We start from the raw sequence: 23,231 nt of genomic DNA on the forward strand, positions 1-23,231 counted from the left end.
CGGGTCAAATTCGGTAGAGTTTAAGGCAGCACAGGAGCCAGTTATGGCAATGGCACAGGAGAGTTGATCTAAAAATGTTTCCCAACAAGCCACATGTAAGACACGTGCAGCTCTTGGATTCGAGGCCGGGATCAATAGTCCACTTGTAATCTAGTTTAGAGCCAGGTTCTTTAAAAGGCTACCGTCTGGCTCTGCTCTGGCCTAGTTCTGGTCCATATGAAGGGTCTATTGTCACTGAAGCCAATGTACAGTACGATGGCTCCTTTGATGCTGGCACATAGCAGAATGTGGGCCTTTACTAATTTTCTGTCCGGGTGTTTGGCTTTCACCACAAAGCTGAGTGCGACAGATGTCCCACTTTCATAGTACACACTTCCTTAATACGCCAATAGCTGGCTGCACACTTTATTACAAACCCATATGCTTGGCAGGTATTTCAAACGTGTATACGATTCAAACTGGTGATCATCCAGTCACAGGCCTCGTTTCATAGCTGCTGCCAAGGTGAAAAGAAACTCGGTCTCTGAGAAGTTCCAGGCTCAAGTTGAGGCCCTGCTGAAGAGTCCTGACGATCCCGAGCAGATACCCGGGCAATTGCTCTATGAAGGAAAGCAGGAGGCCTGTGATGGAAAACTCCAATTCTGACATCAAGTTGTTTCAAAAGGGCAGATTTGAGTGGGAGTCTCGAATAGACTCTAACTGCACTATGTCTGTTATAAAAAACCACGAATGTTAATCAAAATGCAATTTGAAAACTTGGCCACATGTGGTGGATATGATTTCTTTCAGAAATGGGTTTCACTTTTAAGCTTCTACGTTCTTGGTTTCGCCAAACCAAACTCGCCTCATGCAGTTAGCTGTGCTTAGAAACATTACTGCATTTCCTTTTTTTTCCCTCTTTCCCTCTCTCCCTGTCAGTTTCTGGCATTCAGCCTGTGGATGCTACCACAGGGGGCGTTGGGGCGGGTGCGTGGGGGCTGCAGTGTTTATTCAGCTCTGCTAGCATGGCTTCCTGCTTGCCTTCTAATTACTCTGTACTCAGAATGCCTCAGACTGATGTGAGGAGTTGCAGCAAGGCTCAATTGGATGCGATGTCACGAAACACATCAGGGATGGATACTCCCGACTTGTTAAAGCTCCCAGATCAATCCAAACCCCTTTCTACCACTCTGCTTTACTCTCTTCTCCTTTCTGCACGGTCTCTCTGTTTATGTCTGGTCCAGCTCCTTCGTTGTCCTCCTCCCTTTGCAAATCTTCTTCATGTGTGAGCTCGTGTTTTTGTGGGAAGATATTTTCACATTTACAAAGAGAAAATACATGATATGTTATGTTTCCCTGGATTTAGGGGGGCCTGGTTCAAATCCCAACCCGCTGGGACCCTGGTGCCGCTCCCGGGCCCTGGGTAAAAATGGGTCGCGGCAGGAAGGGCATCCGGCATAGAAACACGTGCCAAATCAACGTGTTCCGCTTTGGCGACCCCTGAAGGGACAAGCGGGAAGCCGTTGACCTAATGCGTCCTGGATTTACGGCAAATGCTTTTCTACATCCACTGAATATTGACAATATTCCGTCATTCATAGATTAACACACACACACACACTTAAAGATCCACATTTAGGTCATTTAAAATAATGCAACATCCACAAATGATTAGCTAATATTTGTAGTCCTGTGGTCTAAACAATAAGACTCCAAAATGCATCAGGCCTCTGGCGTTTTGGCATTTTTTCCCGTACGTCGCATGTTTGCGGAGACGATTCGTCAGTAATGAACTCGGCAGGACACATTGGAGATGCATGCTGTGAACGGTGTCTCAGTTGTCCACCTGTGATCCAATCGCCCAAGGCACATTTTACAAACCAGGTGTTACCAGGCTCCCTCGTTCCCAGGATGTGGCCACCAGTAAACAAAACACGCTTGCAGGTCACATTACACCGGTTTACCTCATCACTTTGTGATGATAGTTCCCTGTTTTTAATGCTGGTGTGACGGGAACTCACAGTAGTAATGACTGTGTTTGACAGATGCTCATTAACAATAATTCCCTAACAAATTCTCATTCTCGATTCGATTAGTGGAAAGAAATCCTCCAAAAAAAATAAAAAATAAACCAGCACTGACAAAGTTTTCAGTAATTGCCGGACTCCAGCCTTTGTATACGTAGAGTTGCACCAAACAGACTGAAAGGCTTTCAGGGGAAATTTACTAAATCACAGCCTCCAGTCCAAGATGACACATGTTGTAAACGAGTGGTTGCAAGCAAAAAAAAAAAAAAACACTTGACATAGCAAAATAATGGAATTCACTGACATTTACAGATTGATTGGTAATGTGTCAGAGGTTGTTTTTCCTTTTTTTTTTTTTTGTTAAGTAAGAACATTTTCATGGAACATTGCTGCTTTATATAACGAGTCCAGTTTGATTTAACAAAGCTAATGTGAGTGGAAATGGAAAGCCGTGTTTTGCATATCGCCTCGCGCTAGCTGGCATGTTGGCGGTTTGAGGGATCACCTGCAAAGAACTCTGTGATGATGATACTCAATCAAAACCCATTAGTTGATGTCAAAACTCCATTATCACAGGCCGTTTGTCTTGTCGAGCTTTCTTCTGGATTTGTATGAAGCATTCACACTGCTTTGTTATATCTTATCTCAAATTGTGTAAGACTCTAAGGATCTTGTCGTACTTTTTCCTGCTCTCTTTGTGGTGTTTAGTGCCGCAGGGTCACACCGGGGCCACGTCCTCCCCCGAGGTTCATTACAGCCACATATTGTATATATGCACAACAAACTGATTCAACCTCCTCCTCCTCTGCTCCCTCCCTGCCCTCCTTCCTCTTCTCCTCCTCTGCCTCACATTTGATGTCTAATTCCTTCCACCGCCCTTCGTTTTTTTATCTTTCTCCATCCGCTCACCCCCTTTGTGTCCTGTCTCGATTTTCTATCCCACAGCAAAGCCTAGGAACTCAGCCAACATGGTGACCGTACAGGCCGGCACCAAGTCGGTGGTGGTAGCTCAGTGCGAGGCAGCAGAGGGCAAACCGGCAGCCACGATCAAGTGGGTGGGGTCGGTGGGGGGCAACCACTCAACCAGCACCACGAACGGTCCGGACGGGACGGTGACGGTACGGAGCGAGTATCGCCTGGTCCCCACGTCGGCGGATAACGGCAGGGACGTGACCTGCGTGGTTGAACAGAGGACACAGGAGCGGCCGTGGTCCTACACCATCAAGCTCTCAGTGGAATGTAAGTGATAGTTATGAATATTTTCACAGCCGTGTTTTCCTCCTGCTCTAACGTGTCATGGGTCCAAATGAGAGTACAAATAGCGCGGCTCGATCCAAAACTGCCGCCCGCCAGTAACTTCAGCCTTCAGGCCTTCGTGCTGGCAGCCACCTGCAGACCCTCCACCGCTAATTTACAGACATTACCCAGATTGCCAAATATAAAGACAAATAGTCCACATTTATATCCCAAGCTGTGACGAGAAGAGAACGTTTTTTAAAGTGTTAGTGTGCAGCACTTATTCCATAAAGCCTCTTCTAAGTTAGATTTTTAATGATCTAAAAAAAAAAAAAAAACAACAACATCTGGTCTATTTGCAGTAACATCTGAGAACACATCTTCAGTTTTGCACCCACAAACAGCTGTGGGTGTAGCACAGGAATATGAATAAAACATGGTGTTATTTAGCTCCGTAGGCGCAGAGAGGCCGATCGCCATGTGGAGGTATATGATAATGGAGGACACGTTTCTGCTCCCTATGTTTGTTTCATTGGTTATAGGAGTAAGGTGGTGAAAGTCTTTGGGGGGAATTAACAAGGCAGCAAGACCTTAAATGTCCCCTTCAAACCTACTCTGCCTCGTCTACGAACGCAGAAACCTCTAACTAGTGCGAATAGGACGTCCCATTCATTCTCGGTGTCCTCAAGAGCGGAGCACTGTGCATTAATTGTGACATTCCTCAAAGTGTCTGTCTTCATCACCACTTCACTAGTTGTTCGTTTCTGCGTCGATCATGACAAATGCGTCTGCCTAGAATTTAATAATAGTGTTCAATGGAAGTGCGGACAAAAATGATGATGAGTAACGCTCCGTCTTAAACAACTTTGGTCGTTAAATTGGTTGCTAAATTCATTCGTTTTTGTCTCTAACCGCCTGCGAAGGCACAAAATTCACTGATGAATTGTGTCTTCTTACAGGTTACGTCTTGGTCGACAAATCTCAAAATAAAATTCCCCAAAAATGTCCACTCGGTTGACTTTTTTGGCAAAGATTTAAGGGATGAAACAAGAAGTCCCCCGATGGAGCCGAGGCCTACAGCACAGAAGCAGCTTAAATCCAAGCGGTTGAAAAAGTAGCACAAAGTATTGGCACCGAATTTTCATGTATTTGCACGTGTTTGTACACCGAGCGCAAACATATTGCTTTTATTTAATCCTGCAAAATTCCATCCTAATGTACAAGGGATTAAAATATCGCACCGGCTAACCGTCGCAGAGGTCCGAGCCTGCATCTCAACTGCGCGACCAAAGACGGAACAGATTGTCTTCGTTCGGCCTCTTTAATAACAGTAATGGGATGCGAGTTTTAGACACACACACAAACAACATGCGCACAATCAAACTGAGCTGCCGCTGCCCGTGAATCCTACATAAACTCGAATATGCACATAAAAACAGCTGAGATCGCCGTTATCAAGCTGTCGGTTGATGCGCTGTGGACAAACTCACACGTGTTTGCAACTTTTCTGGAGGACACTCGCTGGTCGCACACACTCACTGTACGCTGTGACTTCTCGCTGTGTGTGTGTGTGTGTGTGTGTGAGTGTGTGTGTTATGGTGCGACGGCTCCTGCCGGCTGTGTAACCGAGGTCAGCTCTTATAGGTGGACACTCTGTGGGAACACACACACACACACACACGCCTCCTGTCCCGCTGTGTCTTCCTCTCACTGCCTTGACACCGTTTTCTGTCTGTGTTTTAGATTTAAAGAATGAAAAAAAAAAAAATCCCAACACTGACACCTTTCATAATGTGAAGCTCGTGAGAGCGTTATAATTCCTTCTGGGAAAGCTGTTTAAAGTACAGTACAAAGATTTTCCTTCTTACGCTTTTGAGATGTTTCCTCCAGTTTCACCCATTGCCACACACGCGCTTTTCGTCTCGGATTGAGCTCTTGCTTGTTATGCGACATCGAGACATTTCTAAATGGCCCAGCTTTGTGAAGACAGCAGATGTCACACGTTTTGCTTTCAAAAACTGTGCACACAGCCCCTTTCATCTGCGAACAAGTGTGACTGGGACCCTGCAGTGACCTGCCTTCTATCAAGTTGTTCTAAGTCGGCCACAGTCTGCAGATATTTTTCAACCACGCGACTCGGTGACAGAATCTGGCGCCGAGCAGCTGAAAACAAACCGCTACCTCTGGTCCCAACTGTGTGAAGCCTTTTAATGGGGAACATCCAAGCACCAAGCCGAACATTTTGGTTTAGCGTGTTGCTGAAGTCACAGAAAACTAACATCACAATCCGATGTTTAGACCAAACTCTGGATCCATTTCGGATGAATTTGACAAGACTTACAGCTACATCTCTGCCTCTAACAGTGCGTTGTTTTTTTTTTTTTTAATTATTATTTAATGTACTAGAAGCCTAATGCCAACGGGTCAGCAGCTTGATCCCAAACTCTTTTTCAAACCTGTGATTTGTTTGCTTCAATTCAAGTCCATTGGTTTCAGTTTCTTATCACACATTGAAAAAATCCACGCAAATGCATCATGAGAAGTTCTGCTCATTGGTTAAACAGATCTGTGATGGGGACACGAAAGCACTGTCATGTTTTGAGCAGTAAACCAGGCAAAACGTTGCAGCAGATGCAGAAAGCTTTGAAAAAAAGCATCTATCCCAAAGCTGAAGACAAGAAGATGAGTTTTCAATTAGCTGGGTAGTTAAAACCTGCTGTTTTGGGCCAAACTGAGGCCGGATCACATTCTCAAACCGCGCTCGAGTTTGTTTGGGACCTTTAAGGAGACCAGACAAGGAGAGGGTCTCAGAGTTTGAGTCAACCCCACTACACAAGGGTAGGTCTCAAATTGGCGTAATAGTTTGGACCTTGGAATCAATTTCAGAAGTTTGAGGGAGGCTTGACCCTTTAAACCACAGAGTAATCAAAAGTGGGGAGGAGAGGAGGCAAGATAGTCCATTTAAATTTTGTCTGATGCAGAAATATTATATAAGTTGCTGCCATCAAGTTTAAAATGAGCTAATATTTTCCATGAAATGTTAAATGTCACCAAATGCTGTTTTTGTTCTATTGTGAATAAAATATGGGCTGATGAGATTTGCCAATCATTCCATTCGGCTTTTATTTACGTTTTATACTTTTTATTTACATTTTACACCCAACTTTTTTGGAATTGGGGTTGTATAGTAGGTCTACATTATTCGGCAGGCGGGTTTGTTTTTTGCATTTACAGTAATTGAAAAAACTGAAAGTGACTTAAATCGATAGTTACAGAGGAGGAATACTTGTCCCAGTGGCTCCTTTAAATCCTCCAGATATCGAGTTACTGTTGTATAGGTGATCGTTGTTTCTGGCCTGACAGCAGGTTCTTCTGGGGGATTGTGAGCAAACCAGTTCTAAATCTCCTCCTTTTACTTTGTTCCTTTTACTATCTCGACCCAATGTGAACTAACATTCCTCTGTCTCTTTCAGACCCTCCCACTGTTTCCATAGAGGGCTACGACAACAACTGGTACGTCGGCCGCTCAGACGCCAGGCTCCTCTGCCTGGCCAACGCCAACCCTGCGCCCACCACCATCACCTGGACCACGTGAGTTCCCCATGGGTCCATCTGTGCAGTCGAGCGAACCTCCTCCCACCTCCCCCTGAGAGAGTGATAGAGCTTCTAATTATTGCCATAATTGCGACACTAGTCGCTCCTCTTTAATCATAATTTCTCATAATTTTTTGATGAACACAAATGCTCTTAACATCTCGTCCTGACGGACAGATGGCACGCCGCTTGTGTGCGAGCGCGCGTGTTTCTTTTTTCTTTTTTTTTTTTTATGATGAATATTGAGCAGAGACAGAACGGCTGTTCACATGTCTGTGATTTCTCTCACATTAAAGCCTTCTTTGAACAATCTCCTCTTTTCTTGTTATTCGCCTCTTCTTTCCTCATTTCACTCTCCCTGTGTCTCATCGATTTGTCTGTTTGATTTTTTTGATTTTTTTTTGTTTCATCTTATTTTATCCAACACCTCAAAATTTATGATCTCTTCGCTGCTTCAATTTTATTTCCCTCCCCTATTTCTTGTGCACTTTGTTCCTTTCTCCTTTTGCCTTTTACTCGTCTTTCTAAATCTCCTTACCACCTTTCCCCCCACCCCCCTCCCCAATCCCACTCTCCTTTCCCCCCTTGTCTTATCTACCTAGGGCATCGGGTTCTTTGCCCGACACAGTGGTGGTGGATGGTAACCAGCTGACGGTGAGGAAGGTGAATGACGCCGTCAACACCACCTTCACCTGTGAGGTCAAGAACAAGCACGGGGCCAGCAGGCACCAGATCACCACCATCGTTATTGGTGAGTCCTCTGACCCTCGGACATCACGCACACATTCACAGACACGGTTGTGTGTGGAAACGTGTCCAGATGCACACGACATAGTGTAGAAACGAATTGCATGTGTATGATGAGCACACACAGGTGTCATGGTGTTTCATTAAATAAATAGAACCGCATGACATCACTGCCTGGACACTTGCTCACACACACACACACACACACACACACACACACACACACATGCTGTGAGTCACGCCAGTTGACTGATGTTACGTCACACGTGACCTCATGCACACACATATACTGTACAGCTCACAAACACGCAGAAACACTTGCACACACGCATGCACTGAAACATAAACCTGTTCTTGTCTCTCTCTCCCCCCCACACACACACACACACACACACGCACACACACATGCTGGGATCAGCGCTGATCTGAGAGCTGCAGGGATGCCGGTCTCTCTCAATCTCCACATTGGATTTTTCTTGTGATGTTTTCCTCCTCGCTGGCCGGGTCTCAGCGAGGCACGGCAGAGGCTTTTGATCGACCCTTTCCCCCCCGCAGCAGGTCCAAAATTGCAGAACAAGGGCCAGCTCAAAGTTTTTCTAACTCGAGATCGAAACCACTCACTTGAAACTGGACTACAGCCACGTTGTGACTGTAGCTCGGCTGGATGTGAACTAAATGTGAGCGGCGGTTTGGGAGTCGGGGAGTCGGCCCTCGTCAGCGTTTTGGCCCTGTGGTGGATGTGTGGGTTGGTGGGATGGCTGGAGGGTTTCTATGGAGTTCAAGTTGGTGTGAGCCAGTTTGCCCAGGTTGGTTTTTCTTTCCGTTTCTTTTTTAACCCTTCCTTACTTTTTTAACATGCACTAACACCTTTCCAGCACAAGTGCTCTCTCCTTCTTCTTTTACGTTTTCGCTCGTCCTCCCCCTCTGTCTGGTGAGAGGGTGGCGACTCCGTCCGCCTGCCCTTTTGATCCTTCTGCCGGGGCTTGGCTTTGGACGTTTACCGGTTGCCGTGATTCGGCACCTGTTGCCACGGTGTTCGGTCGGGGATTTTTTTTTCTTTCCCGCTGCCCTCTGACGCTTTCCACACAAGGATTCCGACACACCCACACACCTCTACACTCACAAGCACGCACACACAAAGCCAGACACATGTCCGCATGCTTAAATAGCTCACCGCACATCAGGAGACAAGCTTCGAAACCTGTAAAGAGTATCTTTTTTTTATCTGTGTGTGTGTGTGTGTGTGTGTTCTCACAGTCTTGCACTCCACATGGCCTGCTTGACCTTCTCTTGAAGTTTATTTCTTTTCTTTTTTTTTTTTTTTTTGAGGAATTAGGTCGAAGAATCATCATGTCGAGCTCCTAAATAGAAGAAATAAATAAAATAAAACACCTTCTGCCGAACAGAGAAAAAGCTGCATTTAGAAAATCCGTGGGAAATCAGAGCTGGAGATTTGAATTGTCTCCTCGGAGAACAAAGTTCCTTTGTAGCCGGGCGGCGTGTTGGGAGGGATGTGTGGGCGGTTCACAAGTGGCTAAGCTGCTACTGTTCTCGCTGGCAGCGTAGCATTGTGACTGACTCAAAGTATCGGGGAGGGTACACTTTCACCTCCTAGCACACACACTTAAAACGCTGAAATCATTTTCAGACACATGTGAAACCTCCACACACCTACTTTGAGCATCATAATGAGAGCATCCTCTCATCCTCTTCTGAAATGACTTCCCATCCGTACAAAGGGAATTTCAAGGACACTGCGATACAACCTGTCAGACGGGAACGAATGTGACTGTTGTTCAAATCAATGCCGTGACCCACATTTGTACGTAGAGCGTCGATTGTGTGCCTCTTTTGTCATCGTAGAAATCCACACGTTTGTGTGTCCGTTCTAATTGTTAAGTGCAAATTTTAGTATTTCAGCATTTATGTGATTCTACAAAATATCAACCCGACACATCTCAGCTTTGGACGAGCAGCTGTTCAAATATAAAACTTCTATTCAAGTTCCTTCATCTTTAAATCACTTCTTTAGACTTTTGGCTGATTGTGAACCGGAAAAAATGCAATAAACTGGTGAAAATTATTTTTCAGAGGCAAAAACCAGTTATTACACTTTAAGCTGGAGAATGTTTAGTGGGGTGACAGAAATTTGCCGTCCAATTCAATGCAGGACCCTAGAAAGTCCTTGTTGCTGCTGTTCTTGTTGTACTGCAAATGGAAGCACTGCTTGTCTTTTTGGACCGGTTCAGGTCACCATATACTGTAGAAGCCATACTGTTGCCTGTCTACCAGGCTACGCTGCTCAGGGACAGAAGCCAATGGTGTCTAGTGTTTCAAAATATCAGAGATGTAAAAACCAAACGAAACCAAGGGATGAAGTGAACCGTGGATAATGGCTAATTAATGTGCAGACTATGTGTGAAATATTCCAGGGCTTCGTGTTTACTGTGGCGTATTTAGGGACTTTTCCAAAAAGCGGTTGCTACCATAAACTCATATAGAGCCCAAGTCATGTTAAGCCATTTTTACTCTCTTAATACTTTTAGCAGTAAATGAGCTCCATGTTGGGCGGAAAGCAAGTGAATAATGACCTATAATTAGAGTCTGTCTTCGAATGAATTGGACCCCCAGCTCACTCCCCCAAGGAAAGTCATCAGAACCACAACCCATGACTGTCTGCATTCCTTTTCTTATCATTGGCCCATGATAACGGCGGCTTCCTGCGAAAATCCCCCGAAACTCACTGAGGCCGCTCTCCCTCTGGTAGAGAATCGTGTGATTCACATCCGCCGTTTAATGGCTCAGTCAGAATTAAAGCAGTGGGACAGTCCTACATATTGTGGTGAAGCTGTAGTACTGTAAGTCTTTTCATCTTCCCTGACATTAAAAAACACATCATCCACAGACAATTAGGGATAAATATGCAATTTCTTCGTTATGATGATGTTTCTTCCTCACCGCTGTAACAAAAGCCTCGCTAACCCCGCTGAGCCTCGGTGCCTTACATTTAATATCGCTGGCTATCACAGTTCCCGAGGTGTCAGTGACACTCAGAGCCGAACACGGCGATACATTTTAAAGTCGTGCTTTCTGTCGTGTTTCACGCGGCAATTAGTTCAGCGTACGACGCGGCTTCAGCTGAGGGAGTACACAATTACATTTTAGCCCTCGTTGACTCCTCTACCGAGCAGTTTGACTATATCAAAGGTCAGTTGTCTTCTGCTGTGAGAACTGCAGTCAAAATACATGTAATCGTGGCTCAGTGTGTCGCGCTGTGGTACAGCGAGGAAACAGAGGAGTGCGAGTTAATTGCTGCTTTTTTCGACTTTGCCCCTGGAAGAAGTCCTCATGCCCGGCTGCTCATTTTCCCTGATAGAAAAATGGCATTGTGCCTCACCTTAACAAGCATCCTTCGGTCTAACCAAGAGACACTGTGTCTTTAGATCAGAGATCTGCCTTTTGGATGAGGAAAAAGCAGCACGAGTAAACCACTTGCCGCTAACGTCTGCGATAGAAGCCAGTTCCAGGCTCTCAGTATGACATCTACACTGTCATGCGTGGAAGGCCCCGGCTCTCAATAATGCAACAGTTAATACCCCGGCACTTTTGTGTACACAGGCCCAACACGCCCTGCTAATTTCCCCTGCTGAGCCCTGCTAACGGCTCCTCTCTGTTCTGCTAAATGGCAGATAAAAGCAACGCGCTGTCTGGCTGTTCTGCCGCTGTCAAGCTGCCGTCACGTGTCATGAGTCTCCCGTCAGCCTCAGCCCGTGGGGCCCACGACTTGAAGGGCCGGAAGGAGAGGAGCTGGAGGAGGAGGTGCAAGGGTGCATGAGAAAATAGAAGACGCAGAGGAAAGAGTGGATGAAGGGGAAGTGGAAGAACGGCGTGAAGTGAAGAGGGAAGAGTTTTGAACGACCTAAGCAACACTTAGAAATCAACCATTTCTTTCCTCTTTTAGCAGTGAGACAGCCAGAGAATATTTTTCCCAAGTGTTTTGCTGATAACAGCGAAACATTTACGCCAACCTCCTCCAACCTCTGCACACACAGAAACACAAAGACGATCGCACGCCGAACTCCTCTGCAATAGCACACACACACCGTGCCAGCTTTGCGTGGCTTACTGGGTTGCCATGGCACCAGCTGGATGGGCCCACTACACCGCGCACAGAGAGAGAGCGGGAGAAGATGTTGGCAGGGAAAAAAGGCTGGAGTGGAGGATGGGAGGAGATATGAGTGGGGCAGGCAGAAGAAGAAAGACAGGGCGATTGCAGAAGGGCTGAAAACCGAGATAAAGGTAAGTGCCGCGAGTGGAAAGAGGGTGAAAAGGCGAAGAGTGATGGAGAGGCACAAAAAGAGGCAACAGCAGGAGGAGAGCGGCAGGAAAGTCCTCTAAAAAAACTCTGATGACTTCTGGTCCAGTTTGAAAGAGTGAGTTGGCAGGAGTCTGTGACCTCTTCTGTCCTCCCCCTCCACTATCACTCCATCCCCCCCCCCCCCACCACCACCCTCCTCTCCCATACATCCAGTCCTTTCATCGGGAGTCCAGCTGGCACCGGGCTGGGGGCTGTTGTCGCTATTCACATACACATACATAGCCTTTTGACACACTCATACACACTGTCACATCTGAGGAGACCAGGGGAGAAGCATTTCCTGGATTGCCTGTGGCAAGTGAGATAGCTGTCCACTGGAAAGACACACACACACACACTTGCCTACACATGCATAAATGTACACAGTGATTCACACATGCACACACGGACAAATTGAACCATGCAGCTTTTGTGCATAAAATAATCAGATGAACTAGCCATGGGGGGAAACGCTGGCACTGGCATTGTCAAACATAAACCCCAGGCTAACCTCTATACAGGCTTAATGAGACACACACACACACACACACACACACACACAGACTGTGCAGATAAGGCTGAGGGGTAATGAAATAGTTGTGACACAAAAATATATATAAGAAGTGTATTTTAAAGATAAAGAAAAAGCGTGCGCTATGCTTCTTAACGTTATCTCAGTAAAGGATTTATTTCCTCTAATCACCCTGGTGATTGTTTCTATTAGTGAATTATGCTGCTTTTCATTTGTTTAATCCATAAAATCGAGGAAAACAGGGAGGAATTTCCATCTCAGTGCATCCGTTTGTCTCCCGGTGTACAACAGGAAGCCCTTTGCATTTGATTTGGTTATTTCGTCCCCTCGTCGTCCCCACTGTTTACATATCAGGACGCTTCTTCGTGCGTTATTTCGTGGCATATAACACGTGTTATATATTTGATAGAAATGTTTTCTGACTGACATCACTGGTGACAAGTGAGTTCGTACAGGAACCTGCCCAATTCATGCAGGTTGAGTCACACATACACAATTCTTGCTCGCTGTCGCACACATGAATTGTCTGGACTCAACCCTGTCACTAACTACCATGTCTCAGCAGCCCCTCAGGGCTTCCTGTATATATGATGTGTTGCTACAGTAACAGACAGGAAATTGGCCTCCTGTTTAGACTACCAGTCATATCCCATCTAATTTTCACATCACGATGGAGCTGATTCGTTTTTATTCGAGGTTGGGCCCCAGGCCACAAAACTGTAGCATCTGATAGAGCAAATTGCAACAACATCCCCTCCATCTTGTCGACGTGGGAGGTGAGGGCGCGAAGTTGGGTTCTGGTTTGTTCTTGGATTATTTTGATGGGGTTTCCGCTCTTATTTGGATATTGATACAAGCATAGTGCCAAACCTACAGCACAGCAGATGTCTGACAGCTCTGTTTTTATTAGCAAAAACGGTTAGAATCCACTGGGATGACAAAGTCATTTAGTCCATAATTGAATAACAGCAAATGTTTGGCTAAGAAGACTTGAACTTGTTTTGTCTGCAGAGGGGACGTCCTCCCAAGATCTGTGAGCAGTGTGATTGTTGGCAACACTTTCGAAGCCTTGCTCCCCCGTTTGCTCCTACCTGCGCACAACTCTGCTCGTACAGATGCAGCCGCGATTCATCGAAGCTCTTTGGCCTTTCAGGGGCTACTCGCTCCTCCAAAGCCGCTGGAGCAGACAGCGTTGTCAGAGCGGCGACCTACGACACAGCCTGCCGTGCCCGTGTGCATTTACTAACTAACGTGTTGGGAAAATTACGTTTCAGCCGTGTGGTTTTTTTTTCATAATAGGATGTTGAGGTGTCAACACAAGGGCGGAGTTGGCCTCAAACGTGTCAAAAATGCAAATTATTCCAACCAATTGAACTCAATCGACAATAATTGTTGATGTGACTTGTATTTTCCTGCGTTTACACTATGAGGTGCACATATTTTTAAAAGAATTTTTAATCGAAGCAGGATTTCTGCGGTGCAGAGATTCATTTTCATTTAGTTGGGATCTTCAGTCGGCATAATTACTGATTTCCTATCAGCTCTGTGACTGTGACAGCTCGGGTGAATCTGAATCTTGGCGTAAACACGGGGAATGATTTCATATAGATGGGTTTCATTTCCAGAGTGACATGATTTCCAAATGAAGCTTATCCCCACCCCCCCACCCCCCCACCCCCGCACATAACTGAAACAGGGAGGGGGTTGCTCCATGTGTGTATCCCCAAAAAAAAGAAAAGCTCTCCGACAATCAGAAACAAATCTGAAGAAATCTAGTAGAAACTTTCAGAAATCACAGCCCCCTCGGTGTGATCGCCGGGGCCTCGGCCAAGCAGAGGTAATGTCTGTCAGGAAGATAAGGGCTAAGGAGAGAGCCTACAGGCTACAGCTTATCACGCACACAGACCTGGAGGGAATACACAAACACACAAACACACACACACGGGGTGGGGTGTGTACGAAGCCGTGCGCGTAGAGGGATTTGACGCGGGGGCTTATATCTCACCTCAGTATCACTCGGTGCCCAACGGCGGTAACTTCAGTCTATTTTTCTACCTGTCGCACAGCAGGATGACCTTCCAGGCAACGGATTACCGCCATCAGTGCAGAGCTCAGGAAGAACAAAAAAAAAATAAAAATAAAGAAGAAGGAAACAGAGAGTCTGTATGTAACATTTCCAGCGACACATATTTACGATCGGGGCTTGTTCAGTGTCTCGGAAAGAGAGCGACCCGGGGCAATCGGAGAAAACGCTCACAGTGGAGCTGGTATTAATAGAGCAGTGGTGGAAAACAGTCATCCCATCTTCAGTCGTCTGATTATCGGCGGTCGATGGTAAGACACAGTTGCTCCTGTAGGGAGACCCTGACCCTCACCACTTACAGACTGCTCCAAGTTTCACGGGTCAAACACTGTATCGGATGCATTGTGTTGTGCGGGCGGTAGTTTCGGGCCGATTAGCAGCAAATATTGTGGTTTTGACCCAGCGCCGGATGAAACCGGCTTCATGACCTGTAGTAGAAACGCAGGAAATCCCAAGCTGGAACAGAAAGGGGGCAAGAGAGGAAAACTGTAAGAAAATGTCTAAATTGCAACACTTATCCACTTTAAGAAAAAATTAAGAAAAGCACATGTAACTAATGACTAATAACTCTGCTGAAGCTTTGGAGAGTTGGTGTTTCTAGCATTTAAAATGCATTTATGCTTATACTAATTTTATTCTTATTCTAATCCAAAAAGACATCACTACTCCAACAAGAAGGACCTGCTAACCCCTTGGAAAATTGCAGCCGTGTAGCTTTAGTGATGCAGCTATGAAGCCAAAGCGCATCCTCGTATTTCGGATCTGTATACAAGTGACAGACAACAGATTTGGCCTCCAGAAAGAAATTGTGTGTGTGTGTGTGTGTGTGTGTGTGTGTGTTTGGCATTTCTTTAACATTACATTACTGTACGTGGTTCACAATTAGAAAAATGTTGTTTTCTAATTTATTTTTTCCCCCAAGTTGGACAACAATCGCCTGGCGATGGTTTTCCCCTCTTTTAACTTGTAGATAGTGAGTTTTATCTGGTGCAGTATTCCAAACAGTGCAAACGACCTCGCAGGTACCATGGATGTGGGGGGCTCTTAGTAGATGTGTGACACCTCAGGTGAAGCTTTTTAATTTCGTTGCATCTTCTTTGCAATGACAAATAAATATATTCTCTTTTATTGTCTTTCTATTGAATTGAAAATGCACTTGAACGGAGGAGCTGAGTAAAGTTTATATTATATATTACATTGATTTCAAGGGCAGCTTCACCGATTTTCAACTTGCTTTCTGTAGCTTCATTTCAGGGCGTAAATGTACATTAATGCTTTTAAAGGTCCCTCTGACTTCTAGCTGAAAAAAATCTCGCAGATGACATCACCCGGAGGAGTTTTCCGTTATTAGGAGTTCAGATGATGTCATCCGGAGGAGCTCTGTAAAAGCGGGTTGCTAGTGATTCCAACCTCCATAGTACAAGCAGCGAGACGACATCATTGGAACTAAAGGTTCCTCCAGCTGATGTCGTCTGGAGGCCTTTTTCAGCAAGAAGAAGCGAGAGGTTTTAATACTGGAGAGTCGGATGGAAGTTTAATGGCCGTCATTCAGATGTAAACCTCGGTGAAGGCGTCCTTTGAGAATCAATATCAGATTAAACAGCACAGTTTTGCACATATAACTAAGAAAACCTAAAAGCGCTAATGACAGCTGCATGTTAATATTCGATCAAATTATCTGATCAAAGATTGATTAACTCTTGATTGAAGATTGTTGTCTTTTATGTCTCACACTATTTGAAATAGGTAAAAAGTAGTTGAATATATGTTGGATTTATTTCCCGCTCTTTATGATAGGTATACATAGATGACACCTAATAAGGATTAGACCTATAATTAGCTTAAAACACTAAATACTTCCATAGAGCATTGTAATAACTGGAAATTAGGGGAAGTGGATGTGTGGTACAGGAACAAATTAGCCGAATTAACAGGGGGGATTAAGGCTTTTGATTAACTGAAAATGAACAAAAATGGGGTTCAAGAGGTGAAAATGGTGGAACGGGGAGGGTGGGCAGCGACTCCACAGAATAAAGTCTGCTTATTTCTATCAAGTCTCATTGCTAGATTATTTTCTGGGAAGGGAGCCAAAAGTTGGTGTTACATTCTCGGCTGGCGGTGGTCCCTTTGTGTGTGTGTGTGTGTGTTTGTGTGTGTGTCCTTCAAGAGAGTGGCAAGTAGCAGAGACAAAGGACTAAAGTGAAATGCGTCCAGACCTGGAGGACAGAGGGCTTCCATCACAAGCAGAGACACAAACGACACGTCTTCTCTTGACGAATTTACAGGTGGCTTTTGTGCTTTCTCGCTCATCAAGGACTCGTTTTCACATAGAGACAGAGCGAGTAAAGCGGAGCGGAAGAGGAACCGGCAGCACCTGAGTTCAAGTGAATTGTCCAAAAGTGCATTGGATAAAAATAATTCATTGTCGCTTTTTGTTTTTTTTTTTCATATAAGAAACTCATAAAGAAAACTGAAAGATCTTTATGATGCCAGCATTAGCTCGACTTCTTATTCAATCTTTTGTTTAATTAAATGGATGTAGCCGGACCCTGCTGCCAATTGATCGCGGGCCGATTGACAAAGTTCTTTCTCGCCGCGCCAGTATTTCACTCTGAGCTCTGAATTGACCACTGGGGATCTTTAGCCTTTGCAGCTGCATATGTAGAACAGCAGTGTTACGAATCAATTCCCATCCTGGAAATTAAAATGTCCTCTCGCATCCTGATGTCGTGACCTCTGTGCTCTGATTATACTCTGATAGTTCAGCCACTCGCCTAACGGGTCTGTGGCATATTCCCCCCCCCCCATCGCCCCAGAACCAAACCTGCCATCTACTTTTGAAATGTATCCATCTTCTTGGAAACAAGATGCATTATTGATGTGAAGCGGGCAGAGTTGGAATAGGAGCAGAGGGGCTGAGGATTGTGGGGTATATAGTGTAAATATTTGAAACAGAGGTAGTTGTTTTCCTGCGTCCTTTCCCTAAATATTTTACGTCTAGAGGCCTGTGTGCGGCTTGATGCTGTCAAGATTTCAAGATTTTCCCCCTTTTGTAAGGCTCCACTCAGAGCAGGAGGGTGAGCTCATTGTTAGAGCCGAGCCGCCGCTGGTTTCAATCAGCAACAGGCAGCATGTGGGTGACCCATGAATGCACAAAAGAGCACACACTTACGCAGAGACTCGTCACGTACTGTATGCAGCTCCCCCGAGGTTTTTTTTTTTTTTTTTTTCCTCCATGTCCTTCGCTCCTCTTTTTACGGTAGTTGTGGTTTTGCTAAATTTGCAGAGCAAGTCCAAAGTCCTTTAGCTCTCCGGCTCCGAGCAGAATTACACGTTTTTATCAAACGAAGTCTGTTCACTCTCTTCACACATCTGCGGTTTCATTATGCGCTGTGGATGCACAGACACACACACTTCATGTTTGCCTCTGCACAGAAATTGATTCTGTTACGTGCACACTTGGCATTAGACTCATGCATTCTTCTCTGGACTTACAGGGTCAGATGTTAGTCGCGTTACCTGCAGCCAAAAGCTTGGCAAGGGGAGCAGTCAGTGATTACCTCTGCGCTTCTGCTGCTGCTTTCCATTTCAGTGTTAAAGACCCTGGGCCACAGCTGCTTTCTTCCGTAATGCAGTTCACTCGCTCATGCAGGTACAGACACACAGTCGTGAATGCACCCTGACATTCACACTAGCACTTGCATAAGGAGGAGCAGTGCATACATGCAGACACAAGGACTCCTGAACTCTACAACGCACACACACACACACACACACACACACAGACACACACAAAACATCCAATTTATGTCGAGAGCTCAGTTACATTTCTCATTTTTCTCTATGTTGCAACTGCTAGATATTCTCCTCTGGTGCAACACATCCGTGTCAACAAACAGCTCTTCTTACTTTGTTTGTGTGTGTGTGTGTGTGTGTGTGTGTGTGTGCGTGTGTTGTAAAAAAAAAAAAAAAAGGGCCCAGAAAGAGCGGTCGCCAATCCTGTGGACCACCGCTGTGTCTTTCAATTAGCCAGCAGGTCTTGTTCAAGGCCAGCCAGGGTCAGACTGCTATCGCAATCTACAGTTAATCCACTACGGACTGATCGATGCAGAGGGAGGGGGAGGACAGGTGGAAGTGGGGGGGGGGGGGGGGAGGCAGGGAGGAGAGGTTGTATACATAAGGACCTTGAGGCATGTAAGAGAAGAAGATGAGGTTGAGACGGACAAGAGCGAGGGCAGCAGTGGGCTGGCGTTGTGCTTGTTGATAGCTGTTTTCTGCTCATCGGAGAAACAGGCATCCAGAGTTTTTGCAGATGGGAATAATTGTATTTCATGTTCGTAAAATCCTGCAGTGAACTCCTGTTGTTCCCTGACACAACATGGCGGCAGCATTTTGTGGAAATGGAACCGTAGTCGGTGTGCAGCCCCTGGAAAATGAGCCAAACCTATTGTGTTAGTGTAATCCGATTACATTTGGATGTAACTGCAATGTCAGTAGCTTGTTCGCTGCACAGAAAACAATTGAAATAAGCTGATCGGTTGTTAATGTAATGCTAATGATTAACTGCTGGGCTTTAATATTTGCTCTTTTGTCTTATCCTCTTGTGGATTTATTAGATTGATTATTGGCTTGTACCTGCTACATGGACACAGGGCCCCATTTGAACTCTTGCAGGCATAATACAGCTTTATAAAGCCACAGCATCACATGCGGAGTTAGACACAGTCTGTCTCATCAGTCTGAAAAAGCTGTTACAGTGATGCACAACAACAGCTAAATATACAGTATAGAGGCTTTTCCAGTATCATATGCTGTTGTCTGATACATCTGAAATCTGCAGCCAGAAGCAGATGGTGTGGGTTTTTATGTAACTTGTACAAAAACAATAGAAATAATAATAATAATTTTTTTTTTTTAAAAAAGCGATGAGGCTGTTTACATGCGCTTTCACTTTCAATTCTTTCATATCTCATGCGGTATATGGTCACAGCATGACATGGGACACGATTGCATTCTCACTAATGCATTTCAAGAGTAAAACACACAATTCTACTTTGGCTTGGAAAAAAAAACCCAACAACAACCAAAAAACAGGAAGTTGGAACGAAAGGCACGGCCACAGGATTGAGAGCCACTGTGTTCTGATATATCTCCCACTTAAACAACAGAACACGCAGTCACGGCTGATCAGTGTGACGGTGGACCATTGTACTGGCGTTGCTTTGCAGCAGCCTGGTGGAATTTGCGCCTGATTTAATGAGCGTAAACACGGCGGACAGGCCTGCTCCGTGATGCGGCACTTCTCAAATGAAAGGGAGCAGATTTATCAGCGTACTGTATGTGTCCCGCTGCTCTCCGATGGCTGCGGGGATTTAATGAGCTGAAGGAGAAGCTTTTTTATGCACCACAACGGTGGATAACAGAAGAATTGACCATAGTTCATAGATAAGTTCAGACCTGTTTTAGATGCTCATGCTTTAAAACCAATGAAAGACAATTTCCTGAGTGGAACTGTCTGTGTAAAGTCAGTTTACACGTGACATTACTAAACATGCAGGTAACTTATCCGGGTGCAGAAAATATCAACAGCTCCCGTAATAATTAAACGATGGAGCCACGAGGCGAATCTGGCCTGAAGGGCATTATTGCCATCCGGATGTTTGCTTTCCATTTTCCTGTGTCCTGATCATATTCACGAACTGGGCAGGAGCAGAGGAGAAGGGGGGAGGTGGATAAAGGAGCAAAAGGAGCAGTGGCCTTACACAGCCCACTTAATCCCGTCCACACTGGGTTTGCTGTTTCCCTCTCTTCCTGGCCCCCCACCCCCCCCCCCCCAGATCCTTGCTCGTCCCCTCTACCCTTTTTTTTCCCCATGTTTTGAAAGGATGGAAGTGATCCATCTGAAACGAGCTAAGGCACGCAAGCACATATTCAGTTCCCCTCCCTCTCTTTGTCATCTCCCCTCTTTCTTTCCCCTCCCCTCTCTTGGCTCCCTTTAACACCCTACTATTCTATGTTTCTCCCCCACCTCCCCTCCCACTTGGGTTTCTCTCTCCTCTCCCCCCAACGGTCCACATTTGCTTAGAAATGAGTCACCCGACCACAAACCACCCTATTTAAGAGGGAGGGAGCAGCCGAGCAAAGGAGGGGGGAGATGGATTGAGTGAGAGTGGGCGAGAGAGGGAGAGAGGGAGGCTGATGGCTGTTTTTCACTCAGCTGGTTTTGTTGATCAGTATCAACAGCCAAGGTCTGGATCCAATCGGCTCCCTGCATTCAGCCAAGCAGAATGGAACTAAAAATATATTTGACGGCGCACAACGCTCGCGCACACACACACATACTGTATACACACATATGCTCACACAGAGCATCCAAACAACACACAAACGCACAAACGTAGTGAATAATGCAGCGCAGGCGGGGTGTCGGAGCAAGAGCACTTACCCAGGGGGTTTTTTGGATTATGACACGAGTGTTCTGGTGCTCATACACGTGTGCCCATGTGACCGTGCGTATGTGCACGGGCCTGTTTGCATATTAGCACAATCCGCGGCGAATAAACGAAGCCACAGACCTGTAGGTGTGAGACATCGCACTAATTACAGCAGCGGTGCTGTAGCCTCGCCATCAATAATGTTCATTAAACTACTGAACCCACTCAAGTTGACAGCTCCCCGTACTAATGTGTGCGGTATGTGTGTGTGTGTGTGTGTGTGTGTGAAAGTGACTTGCAATGAGTAAGTATCACAGCCGGGTGATGGATCACCACAGATTTGCATTAAATGCTTCTTTATGTGGACACGGCTGGCTGACAAAGGCGATTTTTTATCATCTCCGCCGGTTCAAAGTTTCTTGCAAGAGCTGAAGATAAACAAAATACTCCGAGTCATCATCCAGCTCACGAGTTGGGATCATTCATATAGTTTACAGTGCACTCGTCAGTTGTTTTAGTCAGCAAAGTGATCTGATTCACTCCATCTGAGCCAGAGACAAACGCTGAAACTTTAACCAAAATCTTGTCGTTTTCATTTTACCTCTAAGAGACATGTTGTGCAGAGAACGTAGTCTGGAGTTTTATCCAAAACCTATGTTAATACCTGATGTGGGGAAGCTCGGTGTTTGCAATTTGATGGGAAACTGCAATCTGGACCCAGACCAACGTTTTGTCATTATGCCCTCGCAAAAAAAAAAAGGGGGGGGGGAGGTTGGGGGTGTGATGGCAAGACACGCAAACATTACAGGAACTGGAACCCCTTCCTTTCCAGTAATTCTTTAACCTCACAGCGTATCGCCGTCTCAAAACTGTCCATTAAACAGGGGAGCTGAGAGTTTTTCTTTGGTTTACAAACTGCGGTTTTTCTTGTAATCAGGCAGCGAGAAAGTAAATAGCCGTAAAAAAACAAAAAACAAAACAAAACTGCGGCACAGTGAAGTTGGACTGAAGAAAACAAGCTGAAAGTGCGATCGCATCCTTGGTCGGGGATGTGGAATCGGTCCACCTCCCCGTGTATTACAGGGTTTGCCTGTGTAATCACAGGCCACCCTGCTGGCCCGGTGGGTTGTAAGTGCTCACTTTGCAAGCTGCAATCTGGATTTGATTAAATCAGCCTGACAAAACGCATGCATCACTTCACCGCAGTGTTTTACCTGTAATAAGATTTAAAGGCTAATTGCGGTGTTGCCTGGGCGAGCGCGACGGTATCATAGGACGTCCAGTGACTTGGAGGCTCTTGACCCTTTATAAGGTCACATCGCTCAAGTTACGGGAGACGTACCTAATTATTCACAGCGTGAGAATGTCACACAGCTCTGGATGGTAACGCTGGAGAAGTCGAGAAATGTTAAAGGGTAAATGCAGCCTCTAGTTCTGCTAGAAGCCTTTCTCAAAGCGTAGTCGACAAAGAAATAGAGGGTGTGACTTTGCATTTCTGATGCTGTTGGACGGAGAGTTTGGCAGATTTACTACGAGAATTTACAGAATGTTTAAATGCTTTAAACGTCCCTCTGACTTCTGCATATTTAAATATGTCTCTGCCTTTAGCTTCAAAACGTCTCCAGAGACTTTGTCATCATTAGGACTTCGGATGATGTCATCTGGAGGAGCTCTGGAGCAATGAGATGACATCGCCCAAACTGAAAGTTCCTCTAAGTGATGTCATCCGGAGGCTTTTTTTTTTTTTTTCTAGCTAGATCAAGCGCGATATGTTAATACGGGGAAGTCAGAGGGAACTGAATGGTTCAACACCGGTGAAGGCTTCGTTTAATCGTGTGTTACAAAGCGCCAAGGTCTTAAAAGAACCTTTCACTGCATGCAACTCCACACATCACGTGTCAATTTGAGAAACCAAGTGAAACCGAATCACACTTTAATCTTGGGCGATCAACAGAGAACTTTCTGATTAAGGGACAAATACCTTTAAAAATACTCCTGGAATGTGTGAATATGAATTGAAAAGCCTTGACTGACCTTGGTGTTATTTAAATGCTCCTGAGCGTCTTCCATTGTGCAGCCTGCTGACTCTGCCCGGGAACCGTCAGTCTTTAATGGTAATATACACTGCGGCCTGGGTCATATTGGACTCACTCCACTGGGGCTGCTGGATGTACATATACTCCAAATCAATATCCAATCCTGTTGCTTCCATTTGTTGCCTTGCAGTGTGTTTTTATGACTG

The 23,231-nt window shown here is 45.5% G+C and overlaps 1 protein-coding gene across 3 annotated transcripts in view; it reads left to right on the plus strand.

The window, feature by feature from the left end:
• The window catches only part of pvrl2l (PVR cell adhesion molecule related 2 like), a 242,635-nt gene that overhangs the window by 107,031 nt on the left and 112,373 nt on the right, over nucleotides 1-23,231 (plus strand). For all 3 annotated transcript variants that reach the window (XM_067475592.1, XM_067475752.1, XM_067475673.1), the window contains exons 4-6: nucleotides 2,952-3,245; nucleotides 6,716-6,833; nucleotides 7,439-7,587. In XM_067475592.1, the coding sequence (XP_067331693.1) occupies nucleotides 2,952-3,245; nucleotides 6,716-6,833; nucleotides 7,439-7,587 (561 nt within the window). The remainder of the gene's footprint in view (nucleotides 1-2,951; nucleotides 3,246-6,715; nucleotides 6,834-7,438; nucleotides 7,588-23,231) is intronic.

This window comes from Channa argus, chromosome 1 (genome assembly GCF_033026475.1).
Source record: "Channa argus isolate prfri chromosome 1, Channa argus male v1.0, whole genome shotgun sequence".
Taxonomy (NCBI): Eukaryota; Metazoa; Chordata; class Actinopteri; order Anabantiformes; family Channidae; genus Channa; species Channa argus.